This window comes from Podarcis liolepis (assembly GCF_965112155.1).
Source record: "Podarcis liolepis genome assembly, chromosome: 1".
NCBI lineage: Eukaryota > Metazoa > Chordata > Lepidosauria > Squamata > Lacertidae > Podarcis > Podarcis liolepis.
Window position 1 is genome coordinate 47322210 of NC_139554.1, and position 23428 is coordinate 47345637.

At 43.4% G+C, this 23428-nt stretch overlaps 1 protein-coding gene across 2 annotated transcripts in view; it reads right to left on the bottom strand.

Moving 5' to 3' along the window:
• Positions 1-2376: 2376 nt before the first annotated feature.
• SMOC1 (SPARC related modular calcium binding 1) overlaps positions 2377-23428 on the bottom strand; it is a 60004-nt gene continuing 38952 nt past the window's right edge. For both annotated transcript variants that reach the window (XM_083509122.1, XM_083509123.1), the window contains exons 8-13: positions 12557-12749; positions 11391-11473; positions 9480-9585; positions 5169-5416; positions 4202-4252; positions 2377-3038 (exon numbers count right to left, since the gene is read on the bottom strand). In XM_083509122.1, coding sequence (XP_083365248.1) covers positions 3022-3038; positions 4202-4252; positions 5169-5416; positions 9480-9585; positions 11391-11473; positions 12557-12749 — 698 coding nt within the window. In that variant the 3' untranslated portion in view covers positions 2377-3021. The remainder of the gene's footprint in view (positions 3039-4201; positions 4253-5168; positions 5417-9479; positions 9586-11390; positions 11474-12556; positions 12750-23428) is intronic.

Sequence of the window (23428 nt, forward strand, 5' to 3'; positions counted from 1 at the left end):
GAACAGTTTCAGGTTAAGAACAGACCTTCAGAACAAATTAAGTTCTTAACCTGAGTTACCACTCTACGTCCTTCTGCTCAGGGCAAACATCCCCAAGATTAGTGTATCTGTAACACATCAAAAGGGCAGACAAGGAAAGAACAACTAGGACTATGTGCTGCTGTTAAAGTTTCCAACAAGAGGTTATTTGGCCCTTGTGGACAAGATGCTCAACTAGCGAGACTATGGATCAGATGATGTAAGCCCTGTGTGAGTAATAAAACTGAAAAGTTGTGTTGCTGGGGTGGGGTGAAAGCTGCCTCTCAGATGAACAAGCAATGGCCATTTTGACAAGGTGAGCTAGTGAATCACAGAAGAATTTACAGCAGTGTCTGTGCTATTGCTGTTGGGTGAGGGAGGAGGGGGGAGGCAGCATGTGAAAAGAAAGAATGCTTACAGAAAGTTCTTTACAAGTTGTTCTTCATTCCTACAACAGGGTCAAGTGGGCCACATAAGACTTTTTTACACTGTATAATAAAACCAAGTAACACAATACACATACACAATACGATCAGTTTACAAAAGAAGAGGGGAATATTCAGAGAGGAGCTTGGAGAGGGGGAAGGCACATACATTGTATGTGACATGCAAGAGAAGCCAGCAGTGGGTGCTGCTGTTCCATGAGACAAAGATTCACATTAAAAATATACTTGCGAAACAATTTGGCACAGCTTTTCAAAGAGAAGCATCTAAACTTTTCTGGCCAGTTTAAATCTTTTACCCACAGAGAAGTCCACTAAGATTCAGAATCCAAAGAACCGTGTTACTATTTTTACAACCTTGCTTCGCTTCTGCTGAACATTTAAGGAGCCAGGACCAACAAGCTTCGTATGTTCCTGTCAAGTGACATATTGAGGGTTGCCAAAACAGACACCATGAGAAAGACGGTGCAGGGCTGCTTCTCAACAGTAGAACATGGCCCCTGGTGTTTTCTAATGGGGTTTATTTCAGAGTCTGAACTATTACTACAGACTATTGATTGCTCTGCTACCAATTCCAATCAAAATAGACATTTTAAAAAATCCCACTAAATAAAACAGTCCTTACACACTATCTTGCATCAGCTTAAGATGAGCTTATGACGCGGCTACTTCCAATAAAAGTGTGGCTGAATGTTCTCCAGAAAGTTTCAAAGGACAGTGGCCATGCATGAAATGCATGAGCAAAAATGGAAAAGAAAAAGAAAAAACCCAGAAAGCATGATATTCCTCAGCTTGAGCATCCTCTATGGTAACTGAGACTCAACTATCTATACCTTAACTGAAGCCAAAATATTTAAAAGGCAAGGCAAGGCACTGTCCCGTAAATCCACCATTGTGACTTGCTTGAAAAGCAGCCATTTTCCAATGATGTTCGAGTATTTCAGCTTGCAACAGCCCACTGCTAAAACATGGAGATGCATTGCCGCACTGCTCTTGAGGAGCATTTATATGGATTCACAAATCACGGTGCAAGCAGAGGAACCCAAGGCAATCAAGTTTGCAGGACAACTTCCAACAGAAAAGGTGGAAGCACACCTATAGCACTCAGATCCCTCATTTCTCAACAGTGAGATGTTAAGCACAAAGACCCTGCAAGCGTACGGGAACAAGGACAGCACAAATACTGCTAGCACACACATGCTATCTTTTCAGAACAGTTTTGTTGCCTCCTGCTCCATTTTATATTGACAGGAGAGCCTTTTACTTCCCCACGCCACTTTCTTCTGCAAAAGTGTGGGAGACATGTGCTTTTATCAACATTCATCCAAGACCCAAACAAAACCAGGAGGTTGCTTGCAGTTAGTCCAGCAGGAGTAAGATTTAGCATGGGGTGGGGAATGCTATTCTCATGCCAATGCAGCAATTAGCTTTAAACCCCATAACACAAAATATCGGAGCAAACCCTGAAAGCACATGAAACTGTCGTACTGCTGTAGCTAAGGCGGTCTTAGCCTTGAGCACTGGCTGGTTGAGAGATCATAGTTGAGCTGTACAAAATTAGCCCTCAGATGCTCCAGAGCAGGGGTCTGCAACCCGCGGCTCCGGAGCCGCATGTGGCTCTTTTACACCTTTGCCGCGGCTCCGGGGCAGATACTAGTGAGGGGAGGAGGCGCATTGTGCGCCCCGACACTCCCCACTGTGGCGGGCGCTGTACTGGCTGTGACGTCGCATGGGGGCGGTGCATGCGTTAGTCACACACCGTCCCGATGTCACCTTCCCGCCCGCTGTCAGATCGCGGCTCCGGAGATATATTTGTTTTAAATGTCACAGTGGTTTTGTGGCTCCCAGTTTTTTCCCCCTTCGGAAACGGGTCCAAGTGGCTCTTTTTGTCTTAAAGGTTGCAGACCCCTGCTCCAGAGGGAGAAACTATTCTGAGTGGGACTAGTGCTGACTAGTCCCATTTTCTGCATTTGTGTTTGTGTATGGATGTGTATGTGAGCATGCACACATGCACACACGGTGTTCAAGTAATGTGTGAGCCACCAACACTGTTGACTTATTTGAATCATGATGATGCTTGTGCAAGAAAAGAGTTGAATTTTGATTGGTTGCAGAAACCAATGCATCCCTGGATTCCAGAGTCCTCTGTACCCCTTTAATCTAAACCAGCTTCAAAAAAGTCATAGGCAGAAACCAAATAGTCACACTAAGGCCAGCACAAGACAACTGTACAATTTACATTTATATACAGTATATTAAACATCATTCTTCAAGTCCAAGCAAATCCCTAACATTTAACTCATCAGTAGCTGTTCAGTTTTCTTTATCTTTCTTTTTTCTTTGTTTACTCTTTCTTCTTCTCTAAAGTACTATATAAAATGGCATAATAAGTAGACCAACTTCCACCCCTCTTCGCTATTTTTTTTTTCTCCAAAAGTGCAAATGTTGTGGTGGCCACTTCTGCTACATTGGATGTTGCCAGTTCCACCTGAGTGTTTTCAAATGGCGATGTGTCCGGTTTGTCCTTCCTTCCATCTGGTTCATGCTTTTCCATCAGCTCTTAGACAAGACGTCCGACTAAAGTTGGGGAGAGATGGAGCGGGAAACAGCAACAGTTTGAGGGAGGGAAGAAACAAAATTGTGAAATCTCCAATTAAATTTTTAGTAAGCAATGAACAGATTTCCCCTGTGAAACAAGCTAATAATACCTGGGAATGCAATACACAGTAAGGCTACCAAAAAATAGGGCTTCTCTTTCTTTCTCCCTCCCTCCCTTCTGCACACCTTGGGGTTTAATACAGATGAATTGCTGGGGTGGGGATATCTCTCCTATTGCACATACCAATTTGGTAACAACCACTAGTATACACCAAACTCATTGGTAAGGAGCATATTTTACTGGCTATACCTGTTGCAAAAGCTTTGTCCCTTTTTCAGACAGCAGAAACCTCACTATATGCAGCCATGAGGACTGAGGGCTCTCACCCGCACTTCCTCTTGCCCTGTGATTTCTAGGCACAGTTCCAAGAGGTTTATCTTTTGTCCCATGGCTTTCCCCAGGAAAACCCGCAACACTTCTCGGACCCCATGCCTATAAAACATGGGACAAACAGAAGAATGGCTAAGCGCCGAGTAGTGTAAAGGACTTTACCTGGGTTTGCCCTTAAAACCAACTCAGAAGGTGCAGCTAATAAAAAACTATGCTGCTTCTATCTCAAGGACTACTCCACTCGGTAGTAGTTGCAGTCAAAGGGTGAGAGCCAGGCTCTGAATGAGTGCCCTCTTTCAGAAAGGTTGCCAATCATTTTTATTTTAGGCGACATTGGGCTAGGTGGGTTATTTTGTGTTTTGCTTCTCCAGGAGCCCTCTCTCCCATGCATATTAATATATACTGTCTTAGGCACATTTATTGAATTTCATTGTTGTCTTAATTTTATTTCCCCTTGAGATACCTAGAGATGTGGAAAGGTAGCATCCAAGTGTTTTAAATGAAGTTCAATAAATAAATACTGACAAGAGCTATCCCAGCGATCAATACAGCTTGTCATATGGAAGCACCCTCTTGCCTGCTTAATCAGTATTATCCACAGGGCTAGCTTCTTTCCATTATAGTTGGGCCAGGCAATGGCTAGCAGTAGGTTTAGGCAGGATTGGGGGTGGGGGGGAGAACACCAAAACACACAGCTGATCAAGAGTGACTCAGATCAGGAGGAAGGGGAAGGAATTACAGAAGTACTTACTGAAAGGGTTAACACCTTGTCTTTTTCCATGGGGGAAACTTCCAACGCTCCCTGCAAAATATAAATCCTTTGTCCAGTGAATTTTTTCATGTATAATAAAGACTGCAGATTTAAGAAAGTAGCAAGGCTGATCTACCAGTGATGATGACTGAAGGCCCGCAAGGAAGAAGTCAAGCAGAAAGTGTAAAGGTCACATCCCTCTACAGCAAAGGTATTTTGGCTGAGTCAGAGTAGCCTGTATTTTCAAGAAGTAGTGATGAAGTAGACTTAGGAAAAATAAATCTGCCATGTGCAAACCAATCTGCCATGTGCAATGTTTCAGACCACCACCAAAAAGTGTCATTTTATAGAATGATGATTTGTCCAAAAAAGCTTGAGAATGCCGGTTTCAAGATAACCACCTCTTGCTAAAGATGCGAGTGATTTCAGGTATAAATTTGCTAGGAGCAAAAGTGCCTTCTCCTGGTTATAAAAGGTACTTCTTTTAGTGTCCATGGAAATATAAACTGAACACATCTGGGCAACTTTGAAGCTCAGAAACATGATTTCATGTTTCTTTTTGCAAACTGACATCTTTGGCAATGGCCACCAGAGGGTGCTAAACTTTAGGCTGCTTCCTAAAGCAGACTGGTTTGTTCAAGTGCTACCGCAGGGGTGAGGAACCTTTGACAGCCTGGGGGCCACATTCCCTTCTGTGCAACCTTCTGGGGGCCACATGCCAGTGACAGCTGAGGTAAAAGTGGGCAGAATAATGCATGCAAATATTACTTTTATACAATAAACTGGTTTCTACACACAGAACTCTATCCTGCATCCAGGCAAACATTCTTGCCAGGCAAAAGCACTCAAAGTAGGGCTGGAGAGAGGGTTTGGCTGGAGAAAATCTTGATGGTCAGACACATTACCACCCTGCCAAGCCTGAGCTTCCCCACCTGTGTTCTTTAGGTATGACAAAAGTGTTACCCACCTCCTTCCTTCCCAACGCCCAGGCAACCTTTAAGTTCTTGTAGTGAGATGGACTTGTCCTTGTTGAGGTCACAGTAGTCAATGAAGCGCCGCGTACATTTCTTGGGCTTGGCTTTCTTCTTGACATAGCGCTTGAAGGGCTTCATCTCCCTCTTGTTGATGTCATTGCTGTTATTGTTGTCCAGCTGGCTGAAATACCAATGGACTACCCGCTCTTCCAACGTGTGGCTGGGATCAGGCTCAGAGAACCTGGAAAAAAGAGAAGGAAGGCTCACAGGAAACGCAACCCCCAATTTTTCAATACACACACACACACACACACACACACACACACACACACACTCTAAGGCAGAGCAGACTCTTGACAAAAGTTCTGATGGAGTCCTATTTTGTTTGCTTAAGTCTAGCAATAGCAAATGGTTATTAGGGAAAGCTGTGCTTTTGATTTTTTTTAGAAATCATTAAGGGGACTTCTAGCAGTCTCTTCTATCAGATGGAAGGGCTTGTTTATAATATCTAACACATGGGGAAATTCAAGCAGAAAATTAGTGTACTAGAGCATTAATGTAATAAACAAGGAATATTGCTTATTTAAATTTCTCTTTGTAATTCAGCTCTTGGTGGTGAAGCAGATCCACAACATACACCTGGCTTAGAAGGTACTTGTTTTAGAGATGCTTAGATCTATTGTTTAAAGTGTGTGTTGCCTCACTCTCAGCCAAAACCATCAGGAAAGGAAAAAACCTGTAAGAGAACACAGTTACCCACTTCGTAGGTTACTGTTTCCCTACATGCCACCATCTCTCACTAAACTTGAACCACATGAAAGATCTTCCAAAACTGCAAGTCTTGCAGAAAAGGGGCAGTAAATTTGTTCAAAAAGATAGTTTGCCTTCTGCTCCACCACACACCAAAAAACCCCCTAAGACTTACAACAAAATAAGGAATAGCGTAGAAAGTCTCAAGAGCCTACTTTGCTTGACCACATCAGAACAAAGTCAACAGTTCTGCTAATGCTGCACACAGATAGTTTGAAGAAAGCTCCTTAGATGTAGATGCAGGAGGAAATGAGATCACCTCTCCCCTCCTCCACACACCCAGGTTAACCTGACCAACAAAAACATGTTTACCTAGGTCAGCTTTTTAAGGGAAAAGGGGGTTGGCAAACATAAGGCTGTTTCTCCCTTTTGCCGTGGTAACACCACAAACACGTATAGATGCACACAAGCACACAGCCATGTTATGGACTACAATTTCCACTATGAGGTCTTATAGTGGATCTAACGGTGAGCCACATTTTATCCACCTACAAAATGAAGGAATAAAACCATCTGTAAAGGTGCACTGCAAGACAGAGCTATCGCCTGTTAATCCATCAATAGGCTTAGAATGGTTATTAAGCTAAGGGTCAAACTAGACAGGGCATCAGCAGTTCTTCCTCTTTCAATGGAGTCCTACCACAACATGTACAAAGCAAAGGCCTGGGAGAAGAGGAAGGCTTTTGCCCGGTGCCTAAGGATATGCAATGAAGGTGCCAGGCGAGTCTCCCTGGGAAGAGCATTCCACATGTGGAAAGCCACTGCTGAAAAGGCTCGCTCTCATGTTGCCCCCCTCAGGATCTCTAGTGGAGAAGACACACAAAGAAGGGGCTCAGATAGTGATTGCAGGGTCTGGGCTGGTTCATATGCACAGAGGCGGCCCCTTGAGGTATTGCGGTCTTGAGCCATTTAAAAGGTAAGTAAATTTAGTTGCATGCTTGAATGTGCTTTTTAGATACCATGTGATGTTGTGCTGCTTCTGCTGCGGTGTTTTGTTTTGTTTTTTACTTCCTAGCCCCTTTGAGTTGAAATGCTTGAATTCATTCATCTGGTATAGCCTAAACCTCTGAGATAATCAATGTGAAGCACTTTGAACATTCTATAATGCAGTGGAAATCTTAAGTATTGTCATCTTCCCACAATCAGAATTCTCCCCTTGCAGTAATTAAATAAAAATAATAGTAAAGTTGGACATATGTAAAAGCATCTGCACAATAAATTCGTCTGAAAACATGTGGTATGGTATTGCAGGTACAAATTGCCTCACAGGGTTTCAAAAGGACAGCAAATTGCTGAGTGAACATCTGTAGAAAATTGAAAACATTTGCTAAGGCCCTCTGTGGGCTGGCAGTTTCTGGCCCTGCTATCAAGATGAAAACAGTTGTTCGCGATAGAAAGTGAGGAATTCGAGTGACAGAACAGTGGAACCGCTGACCTCACTCAGAAACAAAGCCCACTAATGAACACCACATACTATTCTGTCTCCTGCCAGATTTATCTGAGTTTAACATCAGGGCACTATATTATGCTCCTTAGCAAATGAGGAGGAGGACACAACCAGCACATTGGTTCTTCTCAGCCATGACAAGCAGCATATTACTGCTTCTCAAAATAGTTGTGTCGTTCATTTGCAACACATTTGTGAATCCAAACAAGCACCCATCTCAAACACCCACCTCTCTATAGTCACGAGCAAGGTTTAAAATCACAACCTTACAATCTGCCCCCGTTTGTCACCTCATGCTCTCCCCCAAAGGCTGGCATACAAGCAAAATAGCAAATAAATGCTGTAAAGCAGTGACATGACTGATACCTTCCATCTGACCATGCCACCCAGTTCCCACAGAAACAAATCAAGATACCTTTGAAGTCGACAGAATCCGTTCCGGAAGTCCATTTGATCCAAAACATTCGAAAACCAAATTGTGGCTTCTGATTCGCTGCAGAAAGCTCCTGCAGCCAATCAGAAGCTGTGGAAGCCCCGTCGGACATTTGGGTTCCAAAAGAACGTTCACAAACTGGGACAATCACTTCCGGGTTTGTGGCATTCGGGAGCCAAAACGTCCGAGTTCCAGGGCGTTCGGGATCCAAGGTACATACAACTGTAATGTAAACCATGTAAGTAACTGGGAATGTGTGATGGAAGCCTAGCAATCCCTGAAATGCTGAAGGACTAAAAAAAAACCTCATATTGATCACAACTTCAGAAGCTTTGTCTCAAGCATGTTGTCTCCTATATGCAGAGATAGAGTCTGGTTAGTGACACGCCCTGGGGTGCCTGAGATTGTATTTTATTTTAACAGTAAGTTTCTAGCCCTACTAGAAAGCAGGTTATGAAGGAAAATGCAATCGTTAAATTTCTGGCTGCTCTCTCCTGTCAGTGTTTTCAGTCAATGAGTTGTTTGAACACCAGGCAATGAGAAACCCTGGGATCTTAAAAGAGCTGCTGTTCCCCTGCCCCTTTTAGCGTACTTTTCCTGCACTCAGAATGTAGTTTGTCCTTCCTTTTTTCCTAAAAACCAGGATGCAGTTTTCCTCTGGTGAGTTCATCTGAGATCAGGTACTGCTTAAAAGTTATTTTCTGCAAACACTACTTCATGAAAATCAGTTATTGGCATGGTAAGGGCTTTTAAGAAATCACAGGTTTTTCTATTTACATTTGCCTAGGTTCTCCAGCAAACTAACTTTGCCTCCTTTATTTTAAAGAGTGCTGCTTACAATGGCACAAAGACTGAAACACAAACTATTAAGGATGCCAAATACTCTCTGGAGTCTTCTTCACCTCTGACTCACTGTATTTGATACAACAAAATTACTTAAATCTGAAAGCAAGCCACTTCTGGCTTAGAAAAGGGTAAGCATACCTCCTCCTACAGAGGTTTTTGGCTCATGTTAGTCTTAAATCCAAGGAAAATGTGTTTTTTTTAAAAAAATATCATCTGCATTTATATTTGCATTGCATGTTGAACATACCAGCAGACTGCAGAACATCCAGTTCACAGACATTCAACCACTAATACGATTAACAAGTCAGAAATGCCAAATTAAGATATCCTTTACAAAAGCCATTAAAATTCAGTAAATAAGGTATGAAATAACACTCTCAAAAATATCTGCTTCGGAAACTGAAGGTCATATTACTTTGCCCACTGCACTTTTCTAAAATATGATAATGTGCACTGTTACAAAACCAATGGGAAATGCACAAGACTTAGGCAGACTGATTCATAGATGCATATTCATTGCAAAATTCGGAGATGGGTGAATTTCAAAGAACGGCTGTTTCTCGGTTTGCATATTGTTTCAAAAACGACAAATCGGGTACATACACCTTCAAAAGCAAACTGAATCAAATTCTTCCCCATCCCTACTTATGACCGAGTCCAGAACCTGAATTTCCCTAGTGTATTATTCAAATGAAATAGTCTCCTTTAAGACCAGAGACATCTTTGGTTCTCCTGTTTCAGTTCAACTTGAATGCCTCCCAAACTCACCTTCCGCCTCCAGCAGGTGCTGCTGAGTTAATGGCCTGTACCATGTCTGTGGTGAGAGCATCCAGTAAACTTGTAATAAATTCTACTTTCTTCCCTTCTGGGCAGCCTGCAAAGGGAATACAAGCTTCCTTTGAACAAATGGTAGTCAGAACAGGTTCTTCTTCTTCCCAAGGCCATGTCTATGCTGTATGGAGTTGTCAAATTTGGTCTGGGTGCAGTTCTAATGACTGCTGTGTCTTGCATTTTTGCAGGCAGCCTAAATCACACCTGCCCACCCACCCCCTTCCAAATGTGACCCACATTTTAGTTTTCTGTCATATATGCATTCTATGGTGCTGCTCCCAAAGTCAACAAGGCAAAGACGGAAGAATGGTTGAACAAATGCATACAGCAAGTTCTGCATAGAAATCAGTGTAAAAAGTCCTCCCGACACAATAGGAAATGCAGCAAAGGGAAAAGGTAAAGGAGGCGATGAGGACACAGGAACTCAAGCACACATACTCACCAAGATAGCAATAGCAGAGATTAACGTGGATTTCAGTTCACATGGATGTTTTAAATCACAGTGTGGATGTTTGTTTACTTTCATTTAAAATACAGTAGCACAACTGGATCCACACAAATACAGTTTCTGGTGATGTGGAAATCCATAAAGGATTAAAATGCAAGGTTCAGATTTAAAAATAAATATCACCAGACGCTACAAGATTTAAAAATAATTAAAATTACCTCCAACAGCTCATAAATCATCAGTAAACTAGTATAAAAAACTAGTAGCCACACATGTGCAGAAGGGCATGTTTGAGTAACCAGCCAGCCACATTCTTCTGGCCTCCACCATTTTTGTACCAAAGTTTGTAGAAGAATTACTCTGAGGAACATGGAACCCAACAGAAATGTTCGGAAGTAAGTGGAAAGCCAGGGGTGGAGTAGGATTACTTCCCACATTCAAAGCATATATTTATTTCAGACTTTACATGGAGGGGTAATTTCTTCTCTTAACTTTTCAGGGATTTGTTTTTTTGGTCTTATTCTTATTCTGGTTGTTTCAAATGGTTTCTAATATGCCTTGTGAACTACTATACAGTGGTGCCTCGCAAGACGAAAAGAATCCGTTCTGTGATTCTCTTCGTCTAGCGGTTTTTTCGTCTTGTGAAGCAAGCCCATTGATGGATTAGCGGATTAGCGCTATTAGCGGCTTTTAGCGGCTTATCAGATCAGCGGATAAGCGGCTTAGCGGCTTAGAAAAAGGGGGGGAGGAAAAAACCCCCGCAGGAACTCGCAAGACATTTTCGTCTTGCGAAGCAAGCCCATAGGAGATTTGTTTTGTGAAGCACCTCCAAAACGGAAAACTCTTTCGTCTAGCGAGTTTTCCGTCTTGCGGGGCATTCGTCTTGCGGGGCACCACTGTAATTACTGCTCATTTGATATATTGCAAGTCACTTTGGGAGACAGTGGCATACAAATAAACATATGATGATGAAATTTCCTACGATTATCTTCTGGGAGTGTAGCAATATTTAATGAAGGATGAGCACAGATAAAAACCCAAGACAAAGCTCAACTCAGAGGTCCACTTGCTAACTGTCCATAGAGCACTCTGAGCCATCTGACTAAACATTAGGAAGAACTTTCTGACAGCAATAGCTGTTTGACAGTGGAGCGGACCACCTTGGAAGGTGGTGGACTCTCCCTCATTGCAGGTTTTTAAGAAGAGGTTCTCTCTTAGGTTATCTGTCTGGGATTCTTTAGCTGTGAATCCTGCTGTGAACCAGATGGCCCTTTGGGTCCTTTCCATCGCTACAGATCTGTGATTTTATAATTCTCATTATCTTATTTATCTTAGCTTTTAATGCTGCCATAAGCAAGTGAGGTGGGAGTAGAACAAACAGAATTCTTCTCCACTCTGACCTGGAAGTTCTCTGTCTTTGAAAGGGTCATCCGTTTCTGGGCTCTTCGATCTGGCGTCACTTTCACACACGGGGGTCTCGTATCTAGAGACCAAAGAGATATAAAAAGAATATGTCCTTAAGGGATGGACTTCAGGAGTTCTCCCACTCTTTGCCCCACCCCGTGAACAAGTGTTAGCTGGAGCAAGAGCGCAGCGCAAGACGCAGGTGTGAACGTTGTGCCCCATGGCATTTATTTGCCGACTTTATATACCTGGAGCTAGTGGAAGGGAATGGATCAGAGAAACTGGACACAGGAGTATTGGGGGGGGGGCAGGTAGAAAGAGCAAAATAATGGGACTGGTTGTTGCAAGAACAGGATTCTCTCCTTAGGGCTTAATGCTACTCATCTTGACCTCCTACCCCACTCCCAGGGCCAGTCCTAGAAAGTTCAAAGGATGTAAGGAGATCACTTAGCAGACATGGCACACTGTCTTGTGGGGACTCCCCAAACCACCCCACAACTCTCCCAGAAACCTGAGCAAACCAGAATTCAGAACTAAACAGACCTGTCTCACACATGCCTTTTTTTGTTGGCTTGTTTTTACACTTAAGGCATTGGTAACATATTAATATTTTTGTGTCTATAGTATTTGCACTAGCTCATCATCACACTGTTTTCTTTGCCTGTTTCCCAAGGTTCTACAGGAACAGGTGGGGACAGGTTGCCCTGAAGGAACAAGTGCAATGACTGTGGGAGAGAGAGGCAAGTGAGGACAGGTTAACATATCAAGGGAGGGAGCAGCAAAGAAAATGAGGAGCTTTAATAAAATATGCAGAATCATATTAAAATACCTTTGTCTTAGTTTTCCATCTGTCTGGGGCTTAAGCTAGTTTAATGTGCAGAAAAGAAATGCACCAGCATTTCTGACATAGAAAATATTATTTAATTTTAAATTTGCCTCTCTTTGACATTTAATATGCCATTACCATGGCTTTCCTCTAGGAGAAATGGCAATAAATCCTCTGTCCTCTGGGTCCAACTATGCTATTCACTAACAAGAATGCAGATGAGAAAGAAAGTGTATATTGAGTGTACGTCCTGAACCCTAAAGTGGTGGCTCCTTGACCCCCAGGCCACAGTTTATTTTATTTTCTAACATGTAATTCAAAAGGAGGTATTCTTACCGGGTGGAAGTACCAGGCAGAGGTCGGCCAGTGTCTACCAGAACACACCAGCAATATCCTGTGGACTGGTGACACTGCACTGGCTTGTACAGTCCTCCAGGGGCACATTCAGGGATAACAATCCCCTCACGAGGGTTCTGCCTGGCCTCTTCAAGAGCACTTTGCCTCTCGTGGTCACATGAGTTAACTTTCTCTGGAAAAGAAAAGAAAGGGAGGGTCACTATCCAGGGCATATGATGAAGCCCCACCTCCTGTTCCCACCTTGGTAATTTAGGAAACCCCATAAATAAAGGAATTAAGCCCTATTTACCTTCTTCAAACATGACTTGCAATATGATCCTACAGCCAGAGGCCTAAGATGCTGTCACAAAAGTCACCACTGTGGTTCAGGTTTTTACGAGACATTACTTTGCCAGATAATCTTTAGCCAGTGATCAGGTTTGTGTGGGGTTTTTGTTTTGTTTTGTTTTTTAGTGCTTGATAGTTAAGGGAGATAAGGGAGATAAGGGATGTTGGTGGCACTGTGGGTTAAAGCACAGAGCCTAGGACCTGCCGATCAGAAGGTCGGCAGTTCGAATCCCTGTGACGGGGTGAGCTTCCGCTACTCAGTCCCTGCTCCTGCCAACCTAGCAGTTTGAAAGCATGTCAAAGTGCAAGTAGATAAATAGGTACTGCTCGGGCGGGAAGGTAAACGGCGTTTCCGTGCGCTGCTCTGGTTCGCCCGAAGCGGCTTAGTCATGCTGGCCACATGACCCGGAAGTTGTACGCCAGCTCCCTCGGCCAATAAAGCGAGATGAGCGCCGCAACCCCAGAGTCTGCCACAACTGGGCCTAATGGTCAGGGGCCACTTTACCTTTACCTTTACTTAAGGGAGATAAGATACCAACAGCTGCAGTTGCTAGTACATCTCTGAATCCAGCAGTTTTAACCTGTGTTCCATGGAATGGTGCAGTTCCTGAGAATCTTATCAAGAGGTCCTCCCTTAAGCTTTTTCACCATTCTTGCTGGTGGAACACACAGCCGTAGGGGAGGAGTGTTGACTATGTTCAAAGGTACAGCCAGTTTCCAGACACTACAACATCACAGTTTGACAGTCCTGGCTGATGCTTTGTAAGCGCTCCCAAGAATGCAACCCAGAATCCCACGCAAAATGATTCCGTAAGGCTATGAGAATGCTATCATTTTAAACATCTTCAAAATACATTCTTTAACCCTCACAGAGTTACAGTTCCCAGCCACCCTTAACAAAAGCTTTAGTGCATACACAGCCTAAGACATAGGGATACCATGGGAGATGTGTAGTATAGCTTTCTCCATAGATTTTGAAACCACTGCCTAGATTACTGATAGCCAGTGAATGATACTATACTAGAACTCCTCTCTGCCCCAGTGAGCATGGCCAGTTGTCAAGGATGTTGGGAGTGTAGTCCCGCAACATCCAGGGGGCATCAATTTGGCTATCCCTGGCCTAGATGGACCACCCCATACACACACAAAATAATGTTACCTCAGAAAAATCTCCACAAATGATGCCTTTAAACAACAACTCTGTGTGTGTGTGTGTGTGTGTGTGTGTGCGCGCGCGCGCAACTTGGCGTAACGAGAGCAACTTGATCAGGGTTGCAAAATAGAGTAGAGAGGAGGGGTAATTTAAAAAAATAAACAAAATCTGAAAAGTTAAGTCCTCAGCTGATATTTAAGGGAACTTTGCTTTGCTGACAGGCTTTACTCTTTATTTTAAGGTGACTGTTTCTGTGCTGTATACAAACAGAGGAGTTATTCAGTTAGAGGCCTCTGGGCATCCTCGCAAATCAATTACATCACAAGCTGCCAAATTACTCAAGCTCTCTGCCTGACAGCAATTTACACCTTTCCTGTCAAGGTGAGGTGGGTCATTCATTTATTCAGATGCAGGGAAAAGGGAGCCAAATAATCCCCTTCATGGTCTGCTCAAGTTTTCCATTTATTTGTTTTATGCAATGGAAAATGCTCCACTGAAATGAAGGGCATTCCAGACATATTTACATCTTAACTTTGCAAAGTTCTGCAATGCAGGAATTCAAAGCAAAATGTCGAGTCCAAGAGTTCACAACAGCATCAGGTGAGGTAGCAAAGCAATCTTGACTACGATCCTTCAAAATATGGAGCATCTGTTCCTGGCTCACAGGAGGGGAACGTGATCTTGTGCTAATGTCCTGCTCATGGGTTTCTCAAAGGAATCTGGTTGGCCACTATGAGAACAAGATGCTGGACTAGATGGGCCCATGACCTGGATCCAGCAGGCTTTTCTTATGTTCTGAAAGACATACCATGTCCTCAAACTCTGTATAAGCAGATGACTGAAGAAGGAGTGGAGATGGTTGTGATAGACTGGGGAGATTGCAGTGGGTTTTTTTTTATCTATTGAGTGTTGGGGACATGTTGACAGCTTCTCTGTGCTAGATTTTCTATTCTAGCTTCACATGTTAATCCTACTCGAGTTTACCCTTAAACATTTATTGCACAGCTGGGTAATCTGCAGCCTGGGAACCTCTTTTTATGCTACCTGACGCGGGTGGCGCTGTGGGTTAAACCACAGAGCCTAGGGCTTGCCGCTCAGAAGGTCGGTGGTTCGAATCCCCGTGACGGGGTGAGCTCCCATTTCTTGGTTCCAGCTCCTGCCAACCTAGCAGTTCGAAAGCACGTCAAAGTGCAAGTAGATAAATAGGTACTGCTCCAGCAGGAAGGTAAACGGCGTTTCCGTGCGTTGCTCTGGTTCACCAGAAGCGGCTTAGTCATGCTGGCCACATGACCCGGAAGCTGTACTCCGGCTCCCTCGGCCAATAAAGCGAGATGAGCACCACAACCCCAGAGTCGGCCACGACTGGACCTAATGGTCAGGGGTCCCTTTACCTTTACCACCTCCCCATTTTTGCACCCCGTTAGAATTCATTGCTTCCTCTTTCTCCTTCATTTCCCCCATGTTTTTCCTAGCTTTCAGAAGTGTTTTTCTCCCTGCTCACATGTAGTTCCAGAACAACTGAAAGGGCCATATTTTATTTGATTTTTTTTCTTGCTTAAACGGCTTGGGAGAAAATATGTTTCCCCCACATCTGTCTGAGAAAAAAAATGATACATAAATTCTTTCTTTCCACGGTCCAGACCAGCATTCTCTTTTTAAAAAGTAGTTATAAACACCTGTTTAGGAAAGTGAGTCAATGTCATCAAAAAGAGAAACAGAACGGAAAATAAATCATTCTCTATGTTAAATTAGTGACTGAGCTAAGGGAAAAGAACAATGTCCAGCATAATGAATGGGCAGGGGAAGGAGGTGCTGAGTGACAACTTGGCCAAGATAATAAAGCTGTGACCATTTTTAAAAGAATAAGACTGTCACATTCTCCAACTTTTGCTGTCATCAGGGAAGCAGGCCAGCAATGCTGCCAACCTACTGCTGCTGCTACAAGAAGCGAAAGAGGGAGGGAGTCCTTTGGGGAGATTAAAATTCTAGATTTCATCTTCCAACAAGAAATGGGAGAAGTGAGGCAAGTGCTAGGAATCTCCTTTCAATCAGGGCTGCTGACCCACAAAACATTTAAGCTATATTTTGGATTAATCCCTTTGACACTCCAAACTAATTTATAAGAGCTCAAGGTAGAGCATAAATAAGTGTGACTTATTTGTGAATGACATTTTTCCTGTTAAGATCTTTTGGGGAAATGTGTAATTTCATTTGTAGGCATGGATTTACACAAGTCACCTAGGATCAAACAGTCTGAAGAATACAATCATATTTCCCCATGGATGCTTTCATGGCAGTGTATGGCACGAAGCCAATCATGCAGCCAACTATTAGAAAGATGGTCCAGTTTTGCCTGGAACAAGAAATGGAAGGACATGGTTCAGAGCAAGTCCATTTTAAAAAAGTGGTGTCTGGTTTAGCTTTTAAGTTCTCGTTTGTAGAATAAAAGCCATTGCAATTTCACTCTGAACTTAATTCCAAATGAATTTCCTGAAGTCCACAGATCAGTGCAGCAGAATTACTGCATATACTAAGGTAAAGTGTGCATATATTAGTGAAAGGAACACACAAAATGCATTATATAAGGGGGAACTATTTTGCAAAAATGTGTATACAACTGCATACAAAGATGTGTATATTACAAGAAATTCGCACTAAAATCTTGAATTTTTGTGAGGCACTTAAAAAATGCAAATCACTGCAGAAATGTTAGGAACTGAATTTAAGTTTGAAAAAATGAGAAATGAAAATAAACTAAATTGGCTGTTTCATCCTTCCCTAGTACTAAATAGGTTCTCCATAGCAGGTGAAGGGAGAATCAAGTCAACCACCAGAGGCCTTCACCATTCTAAAGCCAACGAAGCTTTTAACAGGATCACTAACAATACCAGCTAAATCCTCCAAACCTATCAGGAATCACCCCAGATTTGTTTTATTATTTTTATTTTTATTATTTATTGAATAATATACCACCCTATACCCAGAGGTCTTGAGAAATGTTACTGTCAACATTAGAGAGGGTGAGGTGGCCCATCTCAACAAGTAGATATGGGGTCATCTTAAATAAACGTACAAATTCCCCTTTATTATTTATGTAGTTTATTATTAAATGTTACCGCCTTGTGTGGCACTGTACAGATTTTCCACCTAAGGCACAAAAATGGCTCGTCTGGCAACAGTGCATTGAGTACGAAATGCTACGGCTGGGACATTGAAAATGGAGATTTGTATCCCCAGATCAAACGCTCAGCAGAGATCGGAGGCTTTATGTTCCTTATGACACAATTTCCCCTTCCCTACCAAAGAAACAAAAAGCCATGCAATACATTCAGTAACTGACAAGTCTTCAGTGTGGGAAAGAGGCATCTCCCTCCAGCCCCCGAAACAAAAGCCTGCAAGTCATGGAAACAGCAGGTAAGGAAAGGGCAAAAACTCCCCTTTCCATTTAGGAGCACAACACCAGCTGAGCAAACATTGGGAGGAGCAGATGCATAAGTGCCTCTCTATCCCCACTCTCTTTATACAAGAACACCTGCACTTCTCATGACATACCATCCAGGGTCGGATAGCAATCACAAAAAGAAATAAGTGAAGACTTTCCCCCCCCTTCCATAACCACAATTTCTAGAAGACCAAATGCTTTGTCTTGGGCTTTCTATACCTCTACAAAAAGCACAAGAAGAAAAATTACAGTAAAACACAATACAGTACAATTTTGTTTCTAAATTTTGTTTACAAGTGCTTTTGGTCTCTGAAGTAGCATGATAGATAACCTTTTAGCCTTTACCAGCTAGTGAATTTCACTGTGGTTCTCCTATTTGAAATGCAGAGATACAGAACCATATGGCAAATGTGCAGTATTGGTTCATAAACCATTAGGAGGAGTCAAGATGAAGAACAAACTGATACAGTGGGAAACTCTCCAAAATACACTTAGTAGAACTCGCCTGCAAAGAACGCAGATGGCACCCTTCACTATTCTGAACTCCAGGTGTGTGTCCAGTTTAACTTCAAACCATCTTAAATAGAATAACCTGAAATATGTATTTGAAACCTAAATTACAGAGCTTAGCATTAGTCAGGGCTCAGCCCCCAAACCTATTTTACATTCCAGAGCTCAGCTCCACAACATCTGGAATAAGGCCAATGTCTTGGAGAACAGGGACAATGCATTTGTCTCACCACTTGAGTGCAAAATCCACCTACGCCGCATTAAGCAGTTGGTCCCTTACCTTTCCTGCCCTGATCTGGCCACAGTGATCCATGTGACAGTCACCTCCAGGCTTAACTACTGTAATTCACTCTATGTGGGGCTGCCCTTGAAACTCTCCCAGAAACTCCAGCGGCTGCAGAATGCTGCAGCGAGGCTCCTCACGGGGTCCCTGCCATGGGAGCATATTCAGCCAGTGCTTTACCAGTTGCACTGGTTCCCGGTGGAGTATCGGGTCAGGTTTAAGGTGCTGGTTTTGACCTTTAAAGCCCTTTGTGGCTTAGGGCCCTCATATTTACGGGACTGCCTCTCCTGGTATGCCCTGCAGAGGACCTTAAGGTCCATAAATAATCATAGTTTAGAGGTCCCAGGCCCTAAGGAAGTCAGCTTATCCTCCACCAGGGCCAGGGCCTTCTCAGTGATGACTCCGACCTGGTGGAATGCTCTGTCCCATGAGACCAGGGCCCTGCTGGATTTAACTTTCTTCTGCAGGGCCTGTAAGACAGAGCTATTCAATCTGAACTTAGCCTGATCTCTCATTCCCCTTCCTTCCTTCCCTCCCACTCCCCTTTTTATGAAGATTACCCACTCTGGGATCCCACAGCTAATTCTCTCCTGGTCGTCTTGCTGGCCCAAATAGGACTAATTTAGCCAGCTAGCCCTGGTGATCATCTAATTTTTTTGGATGGATTTTCCCCCTAGGTTGATTTTTTTTAATTCTGAATTTATTGTTATTCATGTTTTATACTGTATTTTATGCTGTTTTTTGTTGCATCAATTAAGTGTTTTAAATTTGTTGTTAGCTGCCCTGAGCCCAGTTTTCTGAACCAGGAAGGGCGGGGTATAAATAAAATTTTACTATTATTATTACTCACCCACACATATGGAACTAATGGCACGCTTGAGCCCCAGCACCTCTTTTGCAGGAAAGCTAACCAGCGTTTATGGGTGCCTTTCTGTTTTCATTCTAACTCCAGTGGCCAATCCATGGGCTCCCAGTCAAGCACTTTGACATTTTGTTCTAACGTCTCATGACACCTTGCTCCCCGCCACCTTGCTTCTTTTCCTCCCCTTCTCCCTTCCTGCCCCTATGTGACTTTACAGCAGCTGTGGGGAGGTTGCTGTTATGACTTTGTGCTTGGAGTAATTTGTTTTCTTTCTTTGGAGGTAGGGGAGAGACTGAATTCTTTGTGAGTGATTTATCACATGGCCAGCAGGAGCGAACCTCATTTATTTGTCTAGCTGCATATGGTTTTAGCACCTATGATTGCGTGCTGATTATTATATGGTGTTATTTTTCCCAGTTGTATACTTTGCACCTTTTCATAAGGTTAGATTAACTGGTTCCCAGTGGCATGTTATTCATTACTTTGTTTGTTTGCTGGCTGTCTGGAAGGGCTTAGCCTCTTCCATCACTCCTTGCCTTGCTTCAGCCATACTTGCCTCCAGACAAGCCAACTTAAAGCTTAAGTTCACCAAAGATGGACCACCCCACTTCTAATTTAAAATAAAATAAAATGGTTCAAATATATTTTTCCCACCACTGCCAATAAATATTCTAACCACCATTCCAAATTCTGTCAGGCTTCCAGAAATGTGCATTTGGCATTCTAACACTATTGCATTTGCTAGAATGCAGAGCCCTATAGACTAACTTTCTATATTTTAATCCAGGCTTCCTCAATCTCGGCCCTCCAGATGTTTTTGGCCTACAACTCCCATGATCCCTAGCTAGCAAGACCAGTGGTCAGGGATGATGGGAATTGTAGTTTCAAAACATCTGGAGTGCCGAGGTTGGGGAAGCCTGTTTTAATCTCTTTGGGTTAAATAATCTGTATCCTTGTAACAGAATATCCGTTCCTCCTCACCAAATCAAAATCATTCTTGCAAACCTAGTATGTTTAAGCAGCATTTTATTTTATAATGCTTTATTTACTGCAAAACACTTGGAACATTGGAAAACAGGCAGCAGAAAATAAGTGATGATGCAGAAATTAGAAATGAGAATTTTCATAATTGGAATCTAATATGTTAGGGATTCCGATACACACATGCACATGCACACACACACTGATGTTAACAAGCTATAATATTTTCATATTTCAAATCAATATTTGACTAAGAGTTAATTTATACTTTCTGCACATGCACAGCTTTCACGTGAGGTTGTTTTTTAAAATAAATTTGTCACACTACAAAGTGGTTCAAGGGTTTAAAAGCCACTTTCTTGTGTCTTCTGTATCTCCTTTAAATTCCTTAAAACATAAAGGCCTCTAGATTCTGCCATCTGCTTTCAAAATGAGGCTGGGTATGTTCTGGGAAATGGCACTATGTGGTCATATCGAACAGTTTCAAGGATCTGTACAGGGGGGAAAGATGGCCACCCCATGGAATAACATGGGAACAGCCATTGTTTCCATATAGCCCCTAGAAGCCATGTTACATAAGCAAGTAGCAAATTCAGTTGACTGAGTTTTTCAAATACCTTCAGATGTAAACTGACATTAAAACAAAGTGGTCTTAGGGCTTTAAAAAATGCTTGCTAAATTTCATAATGATAGTCAACCAAATTTATACTGAACTGGTTCACAGATGTCCTATAAAATGCATGTGAATCTTTCTATCGGGTTTCAACTGCTGGTCAATTTGCATCATATTGTAGCCCATTGCAATCAGTACCACCATCCCCTTGCCTCCCAACTAAAATAATATCATTCAGGTCCCACTTACCGCATTCCTTACATTGCTTGATTGAATCAAGTAACTTTTAAACAATACAGTGGTACCCCGCAAGACGAACGCCTCGCGAGACGAAAAACTCGCAAAACGAAAGGTTTTTTCGTTTTCGAGTTGCCTCGCAAGACGAATTTCCCTATGGGCTTGCTTCGCAAAACGAAGCTTGCCCCGGGGACAGCGGGTCTTCTCTTTTGAAGCAAGGGGCAGCGGGGAGAAGCGATCTTCTCCCCGCAGCCCCAGGTCCGGGGACAGCGGGAAGCGCTTCCCGCTGCCCCCGGACCTCTTTTGAAGCAAGGGGCTGCGGGGAGATCGCTTCTCCCGGTGCTCCGAAGCGGGGCGGGGGGGGCGGGAACACCTGCCCCCGCCGCCCCGCTTCGGAACACTGCTCCGAAGCGGGGAGGGGGGCGGGAACACCTGCCCCAGCCGCCCCGCTTTGGAACGCTGCTCCGAAGCGGGGCGGGGGGCGGGAACACCTGCCCCAGCTGCCCCGCTTCGGAACGCTGCTCCGAAGCGGGGCGGGGGGGCGGGAACACCTTCTGAAGGCGGGCGGGGGGCGAAAGTCTTTGTCCCCCCTGCCTGCCTTCCCAGGGGCTTTTAAATCACCCTGGACAGCGGAGAAGTCCTCCGCTGTCCCGGGGCGATTTTAAAATGCCGCCCGCCAGCATTTTAAGATCGCCCGGACAGTGGAGAAGTCCTCCGCTGTCCCGGGGTTTTTTAAAATGCTGGGGGTGGGAAGAAAAGCCCTTGTCCCCCCCCCCCAGCCTTCAGAAGAGGTCCGGGGACAGTCTGGTCTGAAGGCGGTTTCCCTAGGAACGCATTAATTGATTTTCAATGCATTCCTATGGGAAACCGTGCATCGCAAGACGAAAAACTCGCAAGACGAAGAGACTTGCGGAACGAATTAATTTTGTCTTGCGAGGCACCACTGTAGAACTATTTGAATTTTTGCTCACATTATAATAGAAAATCTCTATTGAATCTCTATTTAAAGTGCCCAGATTTCTGGGTGCCAAGGCTGGCTTTAAAAAAAAGACACACATATTGTTTCCTGCTTGGCAGGGGGTTGGACTCGATGGCCCTTGTGGTCTCTTCCAACTCTATGATTCTATGATTCTATATACAAAACCTGTCTTCAGCTGCTAACCTTAATAGATTACTCATTCTTCCTTTCAAATAACGTCATGTACAGACCACTAGTTGCTGCAAAGTATTTACTTGACTGCTACTGCTAGCTTTCCCAGAGCTGTTTATAGTTCCATTTATCCACTCATTACATCATCCTGTGGTTTTCTTGAAAGGTTGACAGTGTAGGCTGGCTGCACGGCTGGAATCCTTCTTTACCCCACACTTAAAAACGTTGTGGTAGAAAGGGTTCTGAGCAAAGCTCATACCTTGCAGTGAAGGGGCTACCCCACAGTCCCTCTCTGAAAAGTTGTCTTCTCTGTTTGATCCGTTAGCAAGGAAAACCACCAACTTTTCAGGCACTGCCTTCAAACTCCTCTAGTAATGAACGAGTAGCACCAGCAATTTACTAATGTGCTCTAGGGAAGTTAACAGACTAGCCTAGCAGAAGAAGGAAGGTGTCCCCGGTTAGTGATTAGACTTAGGCCCCAAATATCTGAACGGTGGCCTCCTTGCCTGCAGACCCTCTCAGGCACTCAGACTGGTAGCATGGGCCTGGTTGGTAATTCCACTACCCTCAGAAGTTTGGTGGTGGAACTCCAGGAAACAGCATCAGTTTTGGTGGCAGATCCTAAACTGAAGAATTCCCTCCACACAGATGTGCATCTGGTACCTTTATTATGTAGCTTCCACCTCATGCTGAAAACACACTTCATTACAGTGGTATCTCGGGTTACATACGCTTCAGGTTACAGACTCCGCTAACCCAGAAATATTATCTCTCAAGTTAAGAACTTTGCTTCAGGATGAGAAAAGAAATCGTGCAGTGGCGGCGCAGCAGAAGCAGCAGGAGGCCCCAATAGCTAAAGTGGTGCTTCAGGTTAAGAGCAGACCTCCACTTCTTAACCCGAGGCACCACTGTACCTGGCATTACACAAACACACACAACCTCCTTTAATTGGTTTTGAATTGATTTTAATATTTTTTATAATTGCTGTAACCTGAGACCTTATGGTGAAGAGTAAGAATATGAAATAGTAATCAGAAAGATATTTTTAATACAGTCCATTGCTCCTTATCCAAGGTAACCTGTAAAATATATCCACTTTTCAGCTTTTCATTCTGAATTCAGCCTTTAGAACTGTGAGTTTCTCCTAGTCTCAGATTATACAACCAGAATCAGGAGTCAAGGCAGGTAAACATTCTGAGAGATTAAACATCACCATGTCGGATAATGGAAGGAAAATTGAGGAGTAGGGCTTCATTTTGTGCAGAATATATTTATTTTAGCTAAGCCCAGTCA